General features: G+C 47.5%; 1 protein-coding gene across 1 annotated transcript in view; it reads right to left on the bottom strand.

Annotated features, from left to right (window-relative positions):
• Positions 1-21,546, bottom strand: part of LRRC56 (leucine rich repeat containing 56) — a 943,429-nt gene that overhangs the window by 534,493 nt on the left and 387,390 nt on the right. Inside the window, exon 7 of the mRNA XM_085644809.1 lies at positions 17,737-17,833. Within this exon, the coding sequence (XP_085500935.1) occupies positions 17,737-17,833 (97 nt within the window). The remainder of the gene's footprint in view (positions 1-17,736; positions 17,834-21,546) is intronic.

The following is a 21,546-nucleotide window of genomic DNA, read 5'->3' on the forward strand; positions in this document are numbered from 1 at the left end:
ATCATATGCAGTGCCTAACCTCGTTCATGTACCCACGCCCGCTGGTTAAATGCGGGAGAGTCTAGCGCTGTGCGCGCTTATGTAAAGTCTTTCCCTGAATAGGCCGTCTAACACAGCGTACTACTTGTAAGGGGGAACATTGGGTTCATCAACATGGCGCCTGTCGAACTGAGCGCTCCTCGTGACCACTGGCCCCTAGTACTGTGAAGCAAGGCACATAAAACACAGCGCTACGCGCAATCAGTTGCATGTGGAAACGTTTGCGTAGAACAGTTATCACAACGCGTTACTCGTAATCAATTGTATATCATTACCTTCGAGCAGAGCATATAACACAGTGCGCTACTCGCGTTCCTGGGCAGGCAATTACTTTCGAGCAGGGCATATAACACAGTGCGCTACTCGCGTTCCTGGGCAGGTAATTACTTTCGAGCAGGGCATATAACACAGTGCGCTACTCGCATTCCTTGGCATGTAATTTACTTTCGAGCAGAGCATATAACACAGTGCGCTACTCGCATTCCTTGGCATGTAATTTACTTTCGAGCAGAGCATATGACACAGTGCGCTACTCGCATTCCTTGGCATGTAATTTACTTTCGAGCAGAGCATATAACACAGTGCGCTACTCGCATTCCTTGGCATGTAATTTACTTTCGAGCAGAGCATATAACACAGTGGGTTACTCGCAGTCCCGGTCTCTCCGGCTGGGGAAGCAGGGTCGGTGGCGTGAAGCGCCACACGAGGGTAATGTCAGTCAGTTCTTTGGGCGGCTTCCAGCGGGGAGGGTGACCGGACTTGAGGAGCGGGTCCCTATGCTCCGGTGCAGTTCACAGAGCACCGCGCTCAGTATTACAAAAGGGGGGACACGGACAGGATCCCTCGGCGGGGTCTCTCCGTCGCGCAGGCAGGGGAGGGGACTCCCACGGAGGGGACAACCCGGGCCAAGTGCGGTGTGGTTTCCAGACCAGCAGGGGGCGCACCAGGGGGGATCTCGGCCTCCGGGCTTACCTCCGTCTCGGCGTCAGCAGGCGTCCGTCCTCACGACGTTGGGGGAACTCGGCCCCGACCTTGCGCACCTCCTCACACGGCTGCGACGGCAGCGACGGGGCCCCGGGCTACGCCTGGGCCTCGCGACACAGCAGGGCACTCCTCCAGGCCTCCAGGCCGCGGCGGTGAGCGCGCTGGCTTCGTCGTCGCAGGGGGGGGCTCAAATTAAGGATGGGGTAAAGTGCTCAGCGGAGCACGCTGCCGGGGGTCCCAGACCAGGGCAGGGAGCGCGGGGGTCACAGCACTAGTACCTGGTCGATCCCCGGTGGCTTGGCAATCGGTTTAGTAATTAGTTCAATAGGTTAGCTTGGACACGCAGTCCCAGCTCTGGCATTCAAGGCTTACAGCTCGCTCTTGTCATGCAGTCTCAGTTCTTAAAGTTAGGTTTCAGTTCTCAGTTGACAGATAAAGTCTTTTGGCGCAGATGTATCTGGCGCCCTTAAGGGGTTCTGTTACAGGGGTAGGGATGGAGAGGGCGACTAGGTCCTTCCTAGTCAGGCTGGCAGAGAGTCTCTGGGTCCTCCTACTACTGGGCAAGATCAGTGGGATTCACAGGGCACCTCACTCACTTAAGAGGCAGTACCTAAATCCTGTCACTCTCAGAGGCATAAGTCCCTGGCTAGGCGCTACCGCCTACACTCCTGGTGTATTCTTCCAGCTCTGCTTCACCCCAATGGCCAACTCACCACAAAAGTTTCCCTCCCACTCTTAAGTAGCCCTAGGTCAGGTGACCTCTAGCCAAGGCGGCAAAAGTAAAACCCCACCTCCCTTCTAGAAGGTTCCAGCATCTTCCAGGAGCTTCCCCACTCTACTTATGGGACAAAAAGGCGGGCTGGTGTCGCAACATTGTTGTGGGTCCCAGCCAGCTCCTGGCAGCTAGGGTGCTACTATGAAAAACGACCACCCTGCAGTAGCAGGGGTCTGTGGCAGCCCTCTTGGGAGAAGGGAGCACCTGCACCTTAACACTGCCTGGCAATGAAAAGGCGCCCGGAGACCTAGTCCAACATAAAAATGAGGGTGGAAAAAATGAGGCACGATACAAAAATAGAAGGGGAGACCACCCTAGGGCTGACAGGTCCAACATGCGTCCCCCCCAGCCGAAAGAGGGGAGAGCTACCCAACCTCTAGGGAGTTCTCTTCACTAAGGCGGAAAAACCTGGAGAGACCGTCAGCATTGGCGTGGTCAACTCCGGGCCGATGTTCCACCCGAAAGTCCATCCCCTGTAGGGAAATGGACCACCTCAACAACTTGGGGTTTTCGCCTCTCATCTGCATGAGCCAGCGAAGGGGGCGGTGGTCAGTCTGGATAAGGAAGTGAGTGCCAAAGAGGTATGGCCTCAACTTCTTCAGAGCCCATACCACCGCAAAGGCTTCTCTCTCAATGGTGCTCCATCGCCGTTCCCGAGGGAGGAGTCTTCGAGATATGAAGGCCACAGGTTGGTCCTGGCCCTCGGTGTTGAGTTGCGAGAGCACCGCACCTATGCCGTGTTCTGAGGCGTCGGTCTGTACAATAAATTCCTTGCTGAAATCGGGTGTTGCTAGTACTGGAGCTGTACACATCGCATTTTTCAGCGTATCAAAGGCTTCTTGGTATGCAGCTGTCCCTATGACCTTGCGAGGTTGTTTCTTTGAGGTCAACTCCGTCAAGGGGGTCACGATGGTACCATATCCCTTGACGAACCGGCGGTAATATCCAGTGAGGCCGAGGAAAGCTCGGACCTCGGTTTGGGTCTTGGGGGGCTCCCAAGCCAAGATGGTTTCAATTTTGGCCTGGAGGGGTTGCACCTTACCTCCGCCCACCAGGTGTCCCAGGTACACGACAGATCCCTGTCCAATCTGGCACTTGCTGGCTTTAATGGTTAAACCAGCGCGTTGCAGCGCCTGCAATACCTCCTGGAGGTGTCGCAGATGGTCCTCCCAGCTGCTACTGAAGACAGCTATGTCATCCAAGTAGGCTGCTGAGAAGGACTCCAGGCCAGATAGTACCTGATTCACTAACCGCTGGAATGTGGCCGGAGCATTTTTGAGCCCAAAGGGCATCACTCGAAATTGGTAGTGGCCCTCTGGGGTGGAGAACGCTGTCTTCTCCCGTGCTCCGTCGGCCATGGCAATCTGCCAATATCCGGACGTCAGGTCAATGGTGCTGAGGTACCGGGCTGCTCCCAGCCGGTCCACCAGCTCATCTGCACGTGGGGTGGGGTGAGCATCTGTCTTCGTGACAGAGTTCAACCCCCGGTAGTTCACACAGAACCGGAGTTCTGGCGTCGTACCCGGTGGGGCCGCTTTCGGCACCAACACCACTGGACTAGCCCACGGGCTGCTGGAAAGTTCTATCACCCCCAGCATCTTTGCCACCTCACGCTGGATGCTATCCTTCACTCGGTCAGAGAGTCGGTAAGACTTGTTCTTCACCGGGGGCTATCCCCTGTGTCCACATCATGGGTACACAAATGAGTGATTCCAGGCGTGAGGGAGAACAACGAGGCGAACTGTCCCAGGACATGGCGACAGTCCCTCTGTTGCTCTGGGGTCAAGGATGGGGAGAGGACTACACCTTCCACCGAACCATCCTTCTCTTGTACCGCAAGAAGGTCAGGAAGAGCTTCACTCTCTTCCTCTTCGCTCCCATCCGTCACCATAAGGAGAGCAAGCTCCGATCGCTCATGGTGCGGCTTCAGGCGGTTGACGTGGAGCACCCTGAGGGGCTGACGGGGGGTTTTTACATCCACAACGTATGTGGTCGGGCCTCGCCGCTCCACAATGTCGAACGGGCCAGTCCACCGGTCCTGGAGGGCACAAAGCTCCCCAGGTTCCATAACCCACACCTTCTGTCCAACGTCCAACTCGACCGTCCGAGCGTTGCGGTCATACCACTCCTTCATCACGGTCTGGCTAGCCTCCAGGTTCTCTGTGGCTGCCTTCCACAGCTTGGCCATCTGGCTGCGGAACGCCAGCATATAGCTGACAATGTCACGGGGAAGCTTCTGCGAAGTCTTCTCCCACCCCTCTTTCACTAAACTAAGGGGACCCCTAACGGGATGGCCATAGAGCAATTCAAACGGGCTGAACCCGACTCCCTTCTGCGGTACCTCCCGATAGGAGAATAACAAGCAGGGGAGGAGGACGTCCCACTTACGCCTCAAGCCTTCGGGAAGGCTTCGGATCATCCCCTTCAATGTCTTATTGAAGCGCTCTACAAGTCCGTTAGTCTGGGGGTGGTAAGGGGTGGAGAACCGGTAGGTCACTCCACACTCCTTCCACATGGCCTGCATGTAGGCCGACATGAAATTTGTGCCCCTGTCCGACACCACGACCTTCGGGAATCCCACTCGGGTAAAAATTCCCAACAGTGCCCGCGCCACCACCGGTGCAGTGATGGTCCTCAGAGGAATAGCCTCTGGGTACCTTGTGGCGTGGTCCACCAAAACCAAGATGAACCGGTGTCCCGCTGCGGTCGGAGGGTCCAATGGCCCAACAATATCGATACCGACCCTCTCAAAAGGGGTCCCGACCACGGGGAGCGGTTCCAACGGGACTTTCAACTTTGTCCCTGTCTTGCCACTAGCCTGACAAGACTTGCAGGTCTTGCAAAAGGCGTCTGAGGCAATCCTCATCCTGGGCCAATAAAAATGGGGGACTAACCGTGCAAAGGTTTTGTCCTGGCCCAGGTGTCCAGCTAAGGGGATCTCGTGCGCTAACTCCAGCAGGAAGGCCCGGTAACACTGGGGGACCACTATGGCCCTCGAAGATCCATGTACCGGCACCCTGAGCTCACTGTATAGGAGACTATCCTCCCAATACACATGATAACCTCCCAGTTCCTGACTAGCCACTTGAGCTTCGTCCTGCCGCCGCATACCCTCAAGAGTGGGGCACGTCCTTTGTGCTTGAAAAAACTCCTCCCGGGTAGGCCCTCCTTCCACTTGCCAGTCAGCAAGGGTCGGCAAGTCCTCCACAGGAACGACATCTACCTCCGCGGACTCCGGGGGCACCTCTGCGGCCTCCCCATCCGACTCACGGGGCATGTCCTCTACCACCTTCTTCTTCCCACGTTTGGGTTTGGGTTGGGCCATGATTCCAGGCTCCAACTCCGGGTGAGTTCCATGCCGGGCAGCCATGGACCGCGTGCTCACGCAAGTCCACCCTGGTAATCCCAGCATCTCAGTGTGAGCGTGAAACTCGACGTCCTTCCATTTGGTGTGCTCCAGGTCGTTCCCTAGCAAACACCCCACAGGCAAGGCAAGGCTCACAGCAACTCGCAGTAGGCCTTTGACTCCTCCCCACTCGAATGGAACACGAGCCACTGGATAGTGACTCAAACTGCCGTCAGCCAATACGGCCGGATGGAACTCCTCGGGGACTACTTGGTCTGGGGACACCAGCCGCCGCACGACAGTGGTCATGCTGGCCCCTGTGTCCCTCAGAGCTTCCACCTCCTCCCCATTAATTCTCACCCTCTGCTGATATTTAGCAGTGTTCGGGGGCAGGGACACTACGGGGACCACCTCTCTATTCCCGAGTGAAACCAGTGTCAGGCCTGTCCACTCCCCTTCCCTATCTAAGGGCAGCTCCACCCCAAGCGCTATACTACTCACCCCGGGACTTTTCCCGGCCAATGGGGCTGGTGGTCGCTTGCGACACTCGGGATCTCCTCTGTAGTGTCCAATCTCCCCACACTCGTAGCACCGCACAATCCTTGGCTGCTGACTCCTGTCAGGGTAAGTGGGTCTTGTGGAATTGGACGGGGGTGGGGTTCCTACTCCCTTCCCAAACTTATTTTGGGGACCTTTTTCGAGAACTCCACCTTTTTATCTCCCCCCTCTTTCTTCTGGGGGAAACCCTGTCCGCCTTTCGAGCCATCTTCCCCGGGGCCCTTGTGAGACACCCGGGTGCTCACCCAAATATCTGCCTCCTCCGCAAGCTCTCGAGGATCCTTCAGCTTGCGGTCCACCAGATGTTGGCGCAGCTCCGGAAAGCTCTTATCCAAGAGGTGCTCCCTTAAAAAAAGATCGTACAACCCTTGGTAGTCCTGTACCTCGCTGCCACGCACCCAACCATCTAGTGCCTTCCTCGCATAATCAAAAAAATCTACCCATGTCTGGGTGGACAGCTTATGGCTGCCACGAAACTTCTGCCTATACTTCTCGGGGTTCAGGCCAAACTTCTTTAACAAGGCCTCTTTCATGGGGGCGTACTTAACCTGATCCGCCTTGGCCAAATATAACAAGGTGTCCCTAACAGTGGGAGGTATATACCGGTAGAGACCACCTCCCCAGTTACTCTCGGGTACCCCATGGGCCGTTAAGGCTACCTCGTATGCCTCCAACCACTTCATGATGTCATCCCCTAGTGTATAATTGGCTATGACTTCTTTGGGTAGGTAGAATTTTGATTCTTGAGGTTCCCTGGGTATGCTGCCACCATTGTCTTTGTTAGATGCGTTCAATTGGAGGGCGCGTAGCTCCAGCTCTTTTAACTGAAGCTCGTGCGCCAGCTTCTTCTCCTCCATTGCCCATTTCTTATTCTCCCTTTCCCTTTCTCTTTCCTGTTCCAGTTTGGCTAGCTCCCATTTTAACTGCCTCTCTTCCCTTCTGTCCTCATACTCCTTTGGAGACACGCTCCTACTAGACCCTGTCCTACTACTGGCCCCAGAACGTCTCCCTGGGGGCACATTTTCAGACTCCTCTATGTTTACAATGTCTAGGACTTCTTGGGCGCTCTCCTCCTGAGGTGCATCTGGCGCCCCCTGTCCCTCATCCCCTCTCCCTTCTGGGTGGGCTTCTACCCATGCCCTAATGGCGGTACGGAGTTCCGGCGCTTTGGCCCTCCGCCTCCCAGGCACCCCCAACTCCTGCGCGAACTCCCTTAGTTGCTTCACTGTGTACCCCTCGAGGTCAGCTAACCGGGATTCCATTCTGGCAGGTGGGGACCTAGACACTAAGGAGAAAATTCCTAGGGTATAGGCAACAGTTACCGGCTCACCAGGCTTCTTGCACTCTCAACCTGGACAGTGGAACTAACAATGCAGCAATCAATGTTTTTAGAGCTTTGGAACACAACAGGCGTTTAATTGTGGCGCCCTTCCCCTCACGGAAGGGTGCTGTATGGTCACAAGTCCCAAGGATCCCACCGCTCGCCAACAATGTAGGAACCTGGGTTCACCAGGCCCTAAGGGCGGTAACGTGGCGCGAGCCGGTCAGGCAATCAGAGGGCTATGTGTTAAGCAACCATACACCACACGCTTCGCATGGACTAGAGTCACACACAATAAGGGACGCCACACCGTTTAAATTATGCAAATACTTCAAGTTTATCCAAGTATAGCTGGTCAGTTGCAGTTCAGGAAATAACAAGGTAATACATGAATCATAATACCATCGTTCAGTACATGCGACACTCTTGGTGATATCTATGCAGTGCCTAACCTCGTTCATGTACCCACGCCCGCTGGTTAAATGCGGGAGAGTCTAGCGCTGTGCGCGCTTATGTAAAGTCTTTCCCTGAACAGGCCGTCTAACACAGCGTACTACTTGTAAGGGGGGACATTGGGTTCATCAACATGGCGCCTGTCGAACTGAGCGCTCCTCGTGACCACTGGCCCCTAGTACTGTGAAGCAAGGCACATAAAACACAGCGCTACGCGCAATCAGTTGCATGTGGAAACGTTTGCGTAGAACAGTTATCACAACGCGTTACTCGTAATCAGTTGTATATCATTACCTTCGAGCAGAGCATATAACACAGTGCGCTACTCGCGTTCCTGGGCAGGCAATTACTTTCGAGCAGGGCATATAACACAGTGCGCTACTCGCGTTCCTGGGCAGGTAATTACTTTCGAGCAGGGCATATAACACAGTGCGCTACTCGCATTCCTTGGCATGTAATTTACTTTCGAGCAGAGCATATAACACAGTGCGCTACTCGCATTCCTTGGCATGTAATTTACTTTCGAGCAGAGCATATGACACAGTGCGCTACTCGCATTCCTTGGCATGTAATTTACTTTCGAGCAGAGCATATAACACAGTGCGCTACTCGCATTCCTTGGCATGTAATTTACTTTCGAGCAGAGCATATAACACAGTGGGTTACTCGCAGTCCCGGTCTCTCCGGCTGGGGAAGCAGGGTCGGTGGCGTGAAGCGCCACACGAGGGTAATGTCAGTCAGTTCTTTGGGCGGCTTCCAGCGGGGAGGGTGACCGGACTTGAGGAGCGGGTCCCTATGCTCCGGTGCAGTTCACAGAGCACCGCGCTCAGTATTACAAAAGGGGGGACACGGACAGGATCCCTCGGCGGGGTCTCTCCGTCGCGCAGGCAGGGGAGGGGACTCCCACGGAGGGGACAACCCGGGCCAAGTGCGGTGTGGTTTCCAGACCAGCAGGGGGCGCACCAGGGGGGGATCTCGGCTTCCGGGCTTACCTCCGTCTCGGCGTCAGCAGGCGTCCGTCCTCACGACGTTGGGGGAACTCGGCCCCGACCTTGCGCACCTCCTCACACGGCTGCGACGGCAGCGACGGGGCCCCGGGCTTCGCCTGGGCCTCGCGACACAGCAGGGCACTCCTCCAGTCCTCCAGGCCGCGGCGGTGAGCGCGCTGGCTTCGTCGTCGCAGGGGGGGGGGGCTCAAATTAAGGATGGGGTAAAGTGCTCAGCGGAGCACGCTGCCGGGGGTCCCAGACCAGGGCAGGGAGCGTGGGGGTCACAGCGCTAGTACCTGGTCGATCCCCGGTGGCTTGGCAATCGGTTTAGTAATTAGTTCAATAGGTTAGCTTGGACACGCAGTCCCAGCTCTGGCATTCAAGGCTTACAGCTCGCTCTTGTCATGCAGTCTCAGTTCTTAAAGTTAGGTTTCAGTTCTCAGTTGACAGATAAAGTCTTTTGGCGCAGATGTATCTGGCGCCCTTAAGGGGTTCTGTTACAGGGGTAGGGATGGAGAGGGCGACTAGGTCCTTCCTAGTCAGGCTGGCAGAGAGTCTCTGGGTCCTCCTACTACTGGGCAAGATCAGTGGGATTCACAGGGCACCTCACTCACTTAAGAGGCAGTACCTAAATCCTGTCACTCTCAGAGGAATAAGTCCCTGGCTAGGCCCTACCGCCTACACTCCTGGTGGATTCTTCCAGCTCTGCTTCACCCCAATGGCCAACTCACCACAAAAGTTTCCCTCCCACTCTTAAGTAGCCCTAGGTCAGGTGACCTCTAGCCAAGGCGGCAAAAGTAAAACCCCACCTCCCTTCTAGAAGGTTCCAGCATCTTCCAGGAGCTTCCCCACTCTACTTATGGGACAAAAAGGCGGGCTGGTGTCGCAACATTGTTGTGGGTCCCAGCCAGCTCCTGGCAGCTAGGGTGCTACTATGAAAAACGACCACCCTGCAGTAGCAGGGGTCTGTGGCAGCCATCTTGGGAGAAGGGAGCACCTGCACCTTAACACTGCCTGGCAATGAAAAGGCGCCCGAAGACCTAGTCCAACATAAAAATGAGGGTGGAAAAAATGAGGCACGATACAAAAATAGAAGGGGAGACCACCCTAGGGCTGACAGGTCCAACACTTCTTTTCTTTTCTTTCCCTTTCTCTTTCTTCTTTTTTTCTATCTCCTTTTCTATATTCTTTAAAATTCAAAAACAAAAATGCTAATTTTACTATGGTACTCTTAGACTTTATTTTACTCTTATATTGGTTTATCATCTTGACATTGTATGACGTCTTGGGTTTTTCACCATTTGTTTTTCATTCTTATTCCTTGTCATCCTATGTATTGTACTTCAGGCTATTTACTATAATTCTGAACCATGTTTTCACTATCTATCTCAATAAAGCTTTCTAAACTTAAAAAAAAAAAATACTGAGATACAGAAATATTGACAAACATTATTGTTGCTAAGCATCGGGATGGACTAGGGAACATGTTGTACTACGTTGTTGCGGACCCACAACCACCCCCCCCCCCGCCACGTCCCCTCCCCCATGATGGAGTGGGAAGAATAAATCCAACCCTTCCAATATCCAACACTTTGCCTACTGTTGCTTAGACTGGAGTGGGAATAGTAAATCTCATCCCTCCGAAATCCAATGTCTTCCCTATTGTAACTGTATGAGTGGGAATAGCAAATCTAACCCCTTCAAAGCCCAACACCTTCCTTGCTGTTGCGGAGAGAAGACTGTGAATATAAAATTTAACTCATCCGAAGTCCATCGTTTTTCCTATTATTGCTTAGGCTGGAATGGGAATAGTAAATCTACCCCCCCCTCCCCCCAAAATTTAACACTTTCCCTCCTGTTGGTTAGACTAGAGTGGGAATAGTAAATCTCACCCATCAGTAAAATCCAATGTCTTCCCTACTGTTAGGTAGACACGAGTGGGAATAGTGAATCTAACCTCTTTGACGTCCAACACCTTCCCTACTGTTGCTTAGACAGGACTGGGAATATTAAATTTAACACATCCGAAGTCCAACACCTTCCCTACTTTTGCTTTGACTGGAGTGTGGATAGGAAATGAAATGAAATCCAACTCTTTCTCTACTGTTGCTTAGACTGTAGTGGGAATAGTAAACCTAACCCCTACGAAATACAACACTTTCCCTATTTTTGATTAAAATCCATTTTTAATAGTTATTATAGTACTTGTATTGTTCTCATTATTATTTTTTTAGAATAGTGTGTTATTTGTAGAGAATTATTTTTACTTTCTTTCTAAACGAAATAAATATTTTAGATATCTATTGTTTTATTTTTTTATTCATAATACTATTTATAAAGAGATGTAAGATAAAATATCATTGTTACGAGCGGGTTTTCTAACTATGATGCACCAGTACTCCCCTGCTATGCCTATAATCTCTGGCCGCCCTACTACTATACATGAAGAATGCAACTGTTTTCATTATCTTTGGTTGCTTCTGATAACGTAATGTACTGGAATACTGTGGCCTTGCTGTGTTCAAGGCACCATGTTAATGTTAATGTTAGTGGTATTTGGAGAGTTACCCGAAGGTGTCCAGGCGCTGTGTGAAGGCCTGCTGTGGACTGGAGGAGTGTGAGAGTTAAAAAAAATTAATTGGAGAACAGCCATGTTTTTAATGCTTTCCTGAACGCCATGAGATTGAACATTTTTCTCATGGATAACGGAAGAGAATTCCAGGATTTAGCCGCATTAACAATGAAGCTTCTGCCGCCCCAGTTGGCTTTTTTTACCCTAGGTACCCTCACTAGTTTTGCGTCCAAACAGCGCAGTGCTCTGTTTGGTATGTATCAGCAGAGACGTTGTTTTAGGAATTCAGGTCCAGTTCCTTGTAGAGCCTTAAAAACCAGACAGAGAGACATAAATTGAGTCTGTTTCCTGACTGGCAACCAGCGGAGCTTTTTTATTTTGGCTGAGATAGACTTGTACTTTGATGTGTCAGCAAGCAGCCTGGCCGCTGCATTCTGCAAAATCTGTAGTTTATTCACCGATCCTTTGTGGATCGTGAGATAGAGGTTGTTACAGTAGTCCAATCTGGACATTATAAGTGCAGTGACCACTGTTTGTTGTGCACCTTTTGGAAGAAGTGGCACAATTTTTTTGCAAGATTACAGGATATATGATGTTGATGATGTAACTGTGTTGACCTGGACCCTGAAACTTAATTTATCGTCAATCCAAACTCCAAGATTTTTCGCCTTCCTAATGGGAGTCGGTAGGGGACCCATATCTTCAGGCCAGCATTTAGGAGTCCAGAAAGTAGGGTTGTTTCCAAACAACACTACCTCCGTTTTCCCAGAGTTAAGTTTCAGGCAATTTTGGGCCATCCAACTCCCTACGGCTTGCATGCAGTCCCGCAAACTTGACATCGTTTCCTGAACATCGTCTGTTAGTAAAGTCACCACAAGTTGGGTATCATCCGCGTAGGAGGTCAGGGTGGACCCGAAGGACTCAATCAGGGGTGCTAGTGAAGATACATAAATATTAAAAAAGTGTTGGGCTCAAAGATGAACCCTGCGGCACCCCACAGGGCAAGGAGAAGAATTCGGCTTCAAATTCACCAAAGGCCACTGTTTGAATTCGGTCAGCTAGAAACTATTTGATGAGCTTCCAGGCATTACCCCTGACTCCTATCTCAACCAATCGGTCCATCAACGAGATATTATGGACCATGTCGAATGATGCGGACAGGTCCAGCATGATCAATATGGCCTTTCCCCCTTGGTCCAGAATGGTCATAATCTCTTCTGTGGATTTTAGGAGCGCGGTTTCTGTACTGTGGCCCGCTCTAAACCGCTATTGAGTTGGGTCAACCATGGCTTGATTTGTTGTCTTTGTAACACAAAATCAACAATAAAGAGATGGTTCCTAAAAACAAATATCATTAATATATGTAAAATAATACTTTTTTATTTAGTGAACAGTACAAGATTTGTTTAAATATGTTACTTTTCATATTTTATTTTCGGTAAGTAATTTTGCTGGTATATAGATATAGATGAGTTAATTTAGAATGTATTGTACTGTTACTGCTGAAAAAATTTATATTAGAAAAACTGTTCATTTATTGTCAAATTATTTTAAAATGATATATATATATTCAATTATAAATATATATAATTTAAGTAAATACACTTTAGATTTTTAGGTTTAAACTATTTTTTATTTAAAGAGTGACATGCTGAAAATAACTTACTTATAAGTCAATATTTACTTAAAAAACTATATTTGTATCTATTTTTAGACAATATTTTTGCAAACAATATTTTTGACACTATATTCTGTCAGTGATCCAATATCCTTCATGCAAGTATCAAAAAAGAGTCAATCCTTTTGCTTTATAATGAAGACTTCCCAGTCTAGCCAGACTGGAGTATTCCTTTCTTTATATGGGAACCCTCACCCACTAAGGTTACAACTGGCATGCTTCATCATAGAGTTCCCCAATACGTTGTATATCAGGGTGAGCTTCTACCTTGAGATTCAAGAGAGCATATATCAAGAGGTGGGGAGCTCAGTTGAAAATTGCCAGCTCTGTATTCCTAGACAATGTCTTTGACAGAGGTCTGTTTGGCAAGATTAAAAACAAAAGCGATGCTGCTAAATCCTGACCACTGCAGCATCACCGGTTTACAAGTTTCAGCCACATATAATGCCAGAAACTGCCCTGTAGTTTTCCTCAGGACCAGACTAACATATCTTCGAATTCCTAACTCCTACACAATTTCATAGCAAATTCTGCTCATTCATTCTCATGTCATACTCATACATACTAACTGATCCAAGATGTTTTCTCAGCTTATGATCGGTAGATCACACCAGTTCCTTAGGGTACTGGCAAGCCTTGTAGTCGAACATTTGTCAAAGGTCCCCACCCTGTTGTATACCTATATTAGATCTCCTGGTCCTGCACAATGTAGGTTGAGCTTAAACCATAGTGAAACTATTGTTATAAGAATTATGGTTACAATGCTTATTTTTTTCTAAAGTATGCTAATTTGAACATTTTTGGTTATTGTAAGAGCTACACATAAATAATATACATAGCATTTAAAATATATTTTTCAAGCTCATAAGGTAAAAATAACAACACTGTAAGCCTTGGTGTTACCCATATGGCCTCCTTTACCCATAATGTCACTATGAAAAACCTGAAATGAATTAATAACAATGAATGTGGACTTTTATTCCAAATTGTGACTACTTGCTAAATAAATATCATACTATTATCACAGCAGTACATACATTCAATTTGTAAAAGTTATTAAGTTAAACGTATTTATTATTAATATATAGTGACATTGGTACATTGTAATTAGGCTGCCCAGTTTTAGGTTTAAGCCTATAATAACCGATAAAACTCCACCAAAAGGGAAATAGCCCTCACTAGTGTAAATCTATAAACACTGAAAAACACCTGCACAACGACAAACTAAATGACATTCAAAGAAAGCAAAAAGAGAGTGAAAGAGTCATTTTTTTCTTCCTGAAGGGGCCAATTCAATACAAGCTGGCAGCAAGAAAGAATGGGCTAACGTTATTCTGCTTGGGTTTTGTTGTTTAGGGATGTCACTAAATTATTGTTTCTTCTTGCTTTTCCTTTTTTCAGTTTCGTGGTCTTTGGTTTAAAGATGCAGGGTTTAGAAGCATGTTTTAGGTATTGCTTAATTATTTTATAAACTGTAGAGAATCAGGAAATGTCAAAATCATATTTTATATTTTGGCTGCGTTTGATTCTTTCAATGATAGGTAAATACATGGCTGGTTTCATAAGAATCATTCCCAATGTGTGGCATCACATTTACCCACAGAGAGTGGGTGAAAACCCTTGATACATCAGCCCCCAGTTTCTAGTGGGTCAGTATTGATAGTAGATGAATTGCCAACACCTCAGGCTTTAAACATTCAAAGCAAGGTATAGTGACAAGTATATGTGAAAAAAGTGCTATCACCAAGCATCAGGGATAGTGGTGAAAACATGACACCAGACTTTTGGAAAATATGGATAGAACGTTTTTGCAGCAGCATTCCAAGTGACACTACATTCCAAGTTCAACAAAGATTGGAGTGATATTGTTTGTATTTGCAGTGATTTATCTTCGTATATGAAAAATCTGTGTGATGACCTGTTAAAATCGATATCTGAGCAGAAGTGCTTCCTTGTAAGAGATCTTTGCCACTTGTTAGATGGTATGCTGAAAGCATCTTTACAATCTTCAGAGTTAATGAAGAATGCTATTGACTTTTTAGCCCATTTTGGTGCACTATTTCGTTATGCGTGGGAACTAAAACGCAAATATTTCTCATTTTATGCTTTGAGTGGCATCAAAGAAAGAGTCATCCCACCTTTGTCGCTTAGCTGATGGTTCTCAGTCCAGTGCTGTGAATGCTATATTATCCATGTGGCAACCATTTACAGAATTTTTGCTGAATGATGATGCCAAAGGCAAGAAATGTGAGGATCTTTGGTCGCATTTTGCTAGTGATGTGATAAAAAGTGCACTCTACTGCATTCTTAGAGTTTTACAGGAAAACATAACTGCTGTTGTGGACATAATAAAAAAACTAGAGTCTGAAAAAACCCTTGTCTGCCAAGTGTTCAGCATCATTGGTGTAAATGTGCAACATCACCTTGAGAGTAGGCTGGACAACACCTTTAGTGACTTTGGAACTGCAAAATGTTCCATGTTAGAGTGCTTGCCACTTGGTAAGCAACGCAATGTTCAAGAGCAGTTCAGGAACTTTTATTTTACAATTAATGAGAAATGGCCTGCAATGATGCATAGAAATGTCCCTTCACCAACCATGGCATTTGAAGTCAATGAAACCTCACTATTGTACTCTGTATAAGTTCTAGGTCCCTGCCGTAAAGGGGAATTTTCTCTGTAAATTCAAAAGTGCTTCTTCATTTAATGCAAATGTTGCAGAACCTGCCCACAGTATCGCAATCTTCAAGTGCACGGAAAGCTGTCAGTGGCCAGAGCTAGCAAGTTGTGTACTGGCTCTTTTGGCGTTGCCTGTCTCAAGTGCCAATATTGAGAGTGCCTGTTCACAGATAAAAGTTTAAATGGGAAGGAAAGAGCGAGGGCACATGCCCAAAGACTCACTGAAGAAGTATTGTATGGTGTACTACAATAAGTTTGATTTGGAAAAATGTATTTGGACCTCATATACACTGGCTATATACCATGCACTATCAGTGCAGAAAGCAAGCAATAATAAAAGCAAAACTGTCCATAAACACCTAAAAAACACTGTTTCTGTTGTTTTTAATGGCACGAAAATGTGTAGCCACTGATAACCACTGTTTTTTAAGGTATTGAAATCACTTAAAACACTGCAAAGACCCTACCAGAATATACCAAAAATAGAAACTGAAAACAGGAAAGCCTAATTGTAATGTACTAATCTGAAGCATCAGATACAGGGGCAGATGTATCAATATTGGATTCTCCAGAGATGGAATAAGGCTGAAAGACTGCCTCCATTAAGTCTTCCAAAGGGGTAGATGATGGCTCTGTTCCTCATTGCCCACCTGTAGCTACAGCCTCCTGTCTTCTTGATGCAAATTCTCCTTGGTGAGGGAAACGGGCCGTACCATTACTTCCTGTTTTTTTCCACAGACCTTCTGGTGACATGTACAGCATTTATCCTTGCTGTATCCTGGTTGTATTTTGTCTTTTGTTGCCTCGGGAACAGACATGAAAGATTTCCCAAACAGCTTCTCATGTTCAGAGACAAACTCCTCTACAAGAATTTCCAACTCTTGGTCAATAAATCTATGCTTTCTCTTCCTGCCAACATCCCCTTGGGATTCCTGGCTGAAATTCCTCCTGTGATGGAAGAGACATTATCTTTCTGTTGTGCAGCTGCAAGTAAAGGTACTTCCTGAAAAGGGTGAGGTAATCACTTATGCTGACACACACACACAAATAGCTATCTGCCAAAGTGGGAGGTATATTCATCATATTTAGAAATTCCTAATTTAGATTTGGTATTTGTTGCTATTTAGGAATTGGTAATTATCATAGTCATACATCACGTCGCTAGGATCCTACGTGTTTCCCAACCACATTGTTTCATTATTTCAAAATATGCATGTTGCCATATTCTGTCGAGGAGTTTTTCTTATACTTTAGAAGTGTAAACTTTTTTTAAAAGGCTTATATTAAAACACTCTCATGTCTACCAGTCTGATATAGAATGATGAGGAGACTTAAATGCCTCAACATAGGATTACATTCTTCCCCATAGTTTAAAGAACTGTACTTGGGTGGCTTTGTATTTTATCCCTGTAATGTTTCAGATTATTTTGTTTAAAGGGAGTTATTTATTTAGAAAAATAAGGTTTCTAGTGAGAAGATTAAAAAACCTGGTGGGTACGTTACAATTTTTTTTTAGAATATGGAATAGTAGTGGGATTTGCTGAGAAGTTTCTACCTGTTATGATGTTTTAGACAAAAGGTTGTTTTACGGGCTGGTTATTACAAAATCGCATATCTTGCCATTAATACCAGCACCAGTCCAATTTGAGTAACCATAATAATTCCCAAAGCCTGGAAAAATGAGATTTGTAATTATTATTTATCAAATGTATTAAATTCTATGAAGAATGTTCATTTATGGCTGCATCCTTTATCCTATCCAATCTTAACTGCACTTCAATAAAGAAACGGCATACAAAATGTGTGTTTTTATATTTATTGGTTATAGCAAGAAAGCAGTTTGTTGCCTGCTTTTATGTTTTTAGCTTGCTTAATTTGTTTGTCTGCTTTTATGTTTTTGGCTATGCTTAGCATTGTTATCCTAAGTGCTCTTAATGTGCTGCTGATAAACATTTGGGCTTTGCAAGAACAAATAAAGACACATTATATTCTTCTATCTAGAGATGAGTTTTTCAGAAGCTGTGATTCTGAGAAGCAAAAGGAAGGCAAGGATAGAGAAACTGCTATGTGTGGAGGCAGTGCGTGTAACATTAATATTCAATGGTGCAGTGTGGCTTGAAAAGAATGTTTCAATAATATAATGACCTATATTTATTGGAGTTCTCTGCAAGAGCTGTTGGAGGAACTGCGTATAAAAAAGAACTATGAAAAGCATATTTTCTAATTTTGCAATTGAATTGATTGCCTGTAATGCAGATAAATGTTTGATCAGGGCACAATACACATTTGCCGCTCACATGCTATATACTATCACATAACTGTGACATGCTGTAAATTCACCTACCTTCAGTGATGAGAAGGATGACATCCCATCTAAATCCACAAGCCCACACCGAGCCATCCATAGTACACTGAGTTTGGATAATGTTGTACCCAGATCCCTTTTAAAATAACAGAAAAGAGAGCAATCAACATTCTACTGAAAGGACTGCTAGGGTTGTGGAAGTGACTTACGTTTTACTGAATGGGTGTATTATTGGAACTTTCAAATAGTTGCTAATAGGTGTTAATACATTTTGTTTGAATAATCAAGGTCATGAGAAGAATACATAGCTGTGGTGGTACTCTTGCCTTAAGGGTGAGCAATTAAAATTCGATTTTTATAAATAAATGGCCATTCTTGTATTGTTATGAAAAATTACATTTCAGAGTCTGCCTACTGCTCTGCAGAGAAGGTCTCTCTACCACAATGTGTAAACCACAACATATCATCTAAACATTATGTATGCAGCAGGGCGCAATGCTATATTTTGTGAGAAACTTTAGGAAGGCCACCTGACTCAACAAGAAGTGGATGTGGTAACGATGTCGAGGATCACTGCTCTCCTCTTTTATTTGGGTGTCAAGAAGAAATAAAGGAATATGGGTTGATGCTTCTGACCTCAGAGATCTTCCTTTGTTTGTGACAAAAGGGCCAAGGCTCAGCATGGTATTGGTACCAAGTCGGATATCGAATCATCCCAATATTACATTTTCACTTGTCCGTGCAATGATAGTAATAGAGAGAAAAGGTTGTTTGAGGGATTTGGAGGCAACCCTATTGACTCAGGGGTAAAAGGAACTGAAGGCTAGCAAGAACAATAAAAAAGCTGGCAGGTGGCAAGCTGTTTCGTGTCCTGTGGACTTCTACCTGACCGTCTAACAGAAAGCAGAGGACTGAAATATGAAACTTCAGAATTGAACCAAAACGTTTTGCTAAAACTTACGTGACAATGTGCCAACATCTTATTCAATACAAAAAACTAATGCATTAAAGAACCTGTACCTTTATCCCACATTTCAATTTAGTTTACTCATAACAGACATTGCTGCAGTCTTAGCACAGAAAAAACAGTAGTTCACCAGACTGTAGTTGTCTCAAAAGTTAAACATGCCTTACGAGGGAGAGCTACAGTGGATGGTACATGCTTTAAAGTCAGAATGGTAACAATCTAACAAGATCAAAAATATGGGGAGGTACCACAAAACATACGAAGAAGCCCTGTTATACGTATACAAAAATGGAGGAAATCATTCATACAATTGAGAAGTAAAGCAGGTTCAATCTGAGCTGTGAGGCAGAAGACAGCAAAATATAGCACCCAGTTTGAACGGTGGATGCCAAACAGAGATCGGAGTACGATCATATTAACTGAGCAAAGCTTTGGTTTTTTAATAGCTTTAACTGGGTGGTTTGGACCTACCACAATATGACCGAGATCCCAACATGTTGGAAAATGAGAAAGACAAATGTAGTGGCAATTAAAATAAAGGTAGTAATTAATCTGCATAAGAGCTTCACATTTTAGGAATGGACAATAATAGCCACTGCAACACACAAATCACTGACTCAGGAAACCAGAAGAAATGTATCCAAAGACTTCCTGTGAAACCAGTCCATTGGCAAGTGAATATTAAAACCAAGCTCAACTAGCATCAGTTAAAACTAGATCTGGGAGGTGTGGCTACGCGAGTCTCCGTGATGGCCGCGTTGTAGGAGAGCTCCGCAGCGCCTTGCCCCTAAACCCCTCCATCCACCCTAAATATCCGTGTCCTGTCTGTGGGACGGACTGCCCCAGGTGCCGCGACACCCTCCGACTGCCTCGCCATCGTCGGAGGTGGCAAGGAGATGACCAAAGGCCCGTGGCAAGTTCCGGCCTACATGCAGGCAAGAACCACGGCCTGGAGTGACTGCTGGGCCGCTCTGAGCATGCAGTGAGGAGGGCGCGCAACAAATCGAGGTCGGGGCTTGCGGCCTGGTCCGCGTGTCGCAGAAGTGCAGCGCCACCCCCCAGGGGCGCTCGTTGGGGGACAGCGCACCCGAGGTGAAGAAGCGCAATATATAGAGGAGCAGCAATTGAGGACTGCCCCGAGGAGCCCGCCTGACCTAGCCAGTGCCAGCCGGTGAGAGATTGAGGTGAGCCCTGCAGGCTTACAGTGGGGGCTGAGGAACAGTGTTGCATCACCGGCTGCCCAAATTGACCAGAGTTGATACATCCTCTATCTGGCGCGTGACTCCCTGGGGCATTTGAATGGCAATGGCACGGTGAAAGCCACAGAGAAGCAGACCCTCTTGCGTTGACCAGCTAACCACCTGTAGCGGTTGCGACTGGGGGCACGGTGGACTGCACTCCCGGAGCACACGCGCGGAATCAACAACGGTGCAGCGGTGTGGTGTCTCCCTCGGAGAGTCCGCCTGTCCTTACTGGAGCCAACCGGAGTGGGTTTGCGATGGGCCTTGCATGCTGTCAGTAGGGACCTGGAAAAGTGTGCTGCATTACTAGCTGCTCAGTGTGACCACCTTGGGGGAGCCTTGGGCCCGTTGGCCCGTGCAGAAAACTTCTTGTCCTGCATCCTCACCCTCGGGAACCCTCAAGAGGCACAGCGGTGGTGTAGATTCGGTAGACTTGGTCCCCGCCGAACTGGTCAGCAACTTTCCTGTGCCTCCTCCGGCTGGAAGCACGGTGGACAAAGGTATCTATCATTACCCAGCCCTCAACAACATCAAGATGGCAAGCAGTAGGGGCGCGAAAGCGACGCAGCAGAGCAAGTTAGACAAATATGCATGCCCCAAGAGCTTGACCCCCGAGCAACCGGCTAGGCTGGCGTCTGCTGGAGGGATGGAGAGTACGCTCCCTGAAATATCCCTGAAAGATGTAATGGAGGCCATTGCAGGAGTACGTACCTCCATGGAACAGCGCACTGACGCCATCACAGTGGAGGTGACCCTGATTAGAGCGGATCTTGCCAAGACTCATGAAAAAGTGAAACAGCTGGAGACAACTACTCAGAGTCTGGTAGATGACGTCTCGCAGTTACAGTCCGAAGTCCAGGCGCTACACACCTTCAAGAAGTTTGCAGAAAGTAAGTTGGATGAATATAAGGGGCACTCGCGGAGGAACAACGTCCGCATCATAGGTGTAACGGAAAAATCGGAGGCGCAGACGCCGGACCTGCTTGTTGAGGACCTGTTCCTTAACCATCTTCAGCCGAGGGGACTGTCAAAGTTTTTTGTGGTGGAGCGTGCTCATCGGGTGTTGGGGGGTTGACCCAAACCGGGGTCACCCCCCCCCCCCGACCTACCCTAGCAAGACTTCTCAATTTCAGAGACGTGATATTGCAGCATGCTAGAAACTCGCCGCCACTTAAGTTCGAGAACTCAACTGTGACATTCTTTCCGGATTTCACCCAGGCCGTCCAGAGACTACGAAGATCCTTTTTGGCGGTTAAAAGAACTTTGAGAGACAAAGGGCTGAAGTATTCTATGCTTTTTCCTGCCAAGATTCGGATAGAGGCAAATGGTTTTTTGATCGCCCAGAGGTGGCGGCGGACTGGCTGGAGTGCATGAGAGTAGACGGAGAACATTCCCCATGCTGAGCCCAGGGCCCTATATCATGGGTGAGCTATAGGCTCGAGAATAGCTCACGCTTAGACTGTGACCTGTGGGAGAGCTGGAGGTGCTGCAGCAGATCCAGTGGGAGATATCCCACTGCAGACTTGAATATGCCGGCGATGCAAGCAGTATATCCTTATTCGCTGCCCTGGGGTGGTCTCCTCAGACAGGACTGATGTGATGTATTTTTTTTGTATTTTGGGGAGGCGGGGTGTGGGCGGG

The sequence above is a fragment of the Triturus cristatus genome, chromosome 3_1, assembly GCF_964204655.1.
Source record: "Triturus cristatus chromosome 3_1, aTriCri1.1, whole genome shotgun sequence".
NCBI lineage: Eukaryota > Metazoa > Chordata > Amphibia > Caudata > Salamandridae > Triturus > Triturus cristatus.